The 631-nt window shown below is 36.0% G+C and overlaps 1 protein-coding gene across 1 annotated transcript; it reads right to left on the minus strand.

The window, feature by feature from the left end:
- Window positions 1-43: 43 nt before the first annotated feature.
- On the minus strand, window positions 44-626 carry LOC117109004 (probable ATP-dependent RNA helicase DHX35; the record flags this gene model as incomplete). The annotated part of the gene is made up of 2 exons (XM_033251216.1): window positions 44-260; window positions 486-626. Coding segments are annotated over 2 exons (330 nt in total), but the record flags the coding sequence as incomplete, so codon positions are not given.
- Between the last annotated feature and the right edge of the window lie 5 nt (window positions 627-631).

Here is a 631-nt window from a genome sequence, read left to right on the forward strand (position 1 = left end):
TTCCTCTCCCAATTTGGAAACTCTATCAACTGACCTATGAGGCCAATAAACACCCTTGGCATTTAAAAATATCACATAATAGCAATTACTGTTACTGCAGCTACTCTACGTGGCTGTGTAATACCAACAACATATCCATTCTCAGTCCAGCCGGATTCAGCCAGGTATTGTGGGATCTGAGTGCTTTTACCGCAACCTGTTTCACCCACAATCACAACAGTTTGGTAAGTCTCAACCAGATACAGAATGTGGTTTCTATGCTGTAACAAATATTAGAAGTATGTAGTATGTTATCCGTATAAAAACATAAGACAAATAATAAGACTGTAACACCTTGGTCCAACTTTGTGAAATGTATTTCCACTAGCTTTTGCCAGCAGTGAATGCTGACTTCATCAGGTGAACCTGATGAAGCTATAAAAGTTATTTATACTTAAATCCAAAACAATGTTATATAAACTTATAAGAAATTTATCAATAATAACCTTGAATACAGGAAGTTTTTGACGTTGTTGTTGAATTGATAATGCTACGAAAGGATTGTAGAAAACAGTGCTGCTTCCTTCTTCTGTCTTATTATTTCTTTCCTCATGCAGGGTATTTCCTGGAATATCAGTCCCTGTAAAGAAAT

The sequence above is a fragment of the Anneissia japonica genome, unplaced genomic scaffold, assembly GCF_011630105.1.
Source record: "Anneissia japonica isolate Jap-2015-1 unplaced genomic scaffold, ASM1163010v1 scaffold296038_len631_cov382_single, whole genome shotgun sequence".
Classification (NCBI taxonomy): Eukaryota; Metazoa; Echinodermata; class Crinoidea; order Comatulida; family Comatulidae; genus Anneissia; species Anneissia japonica.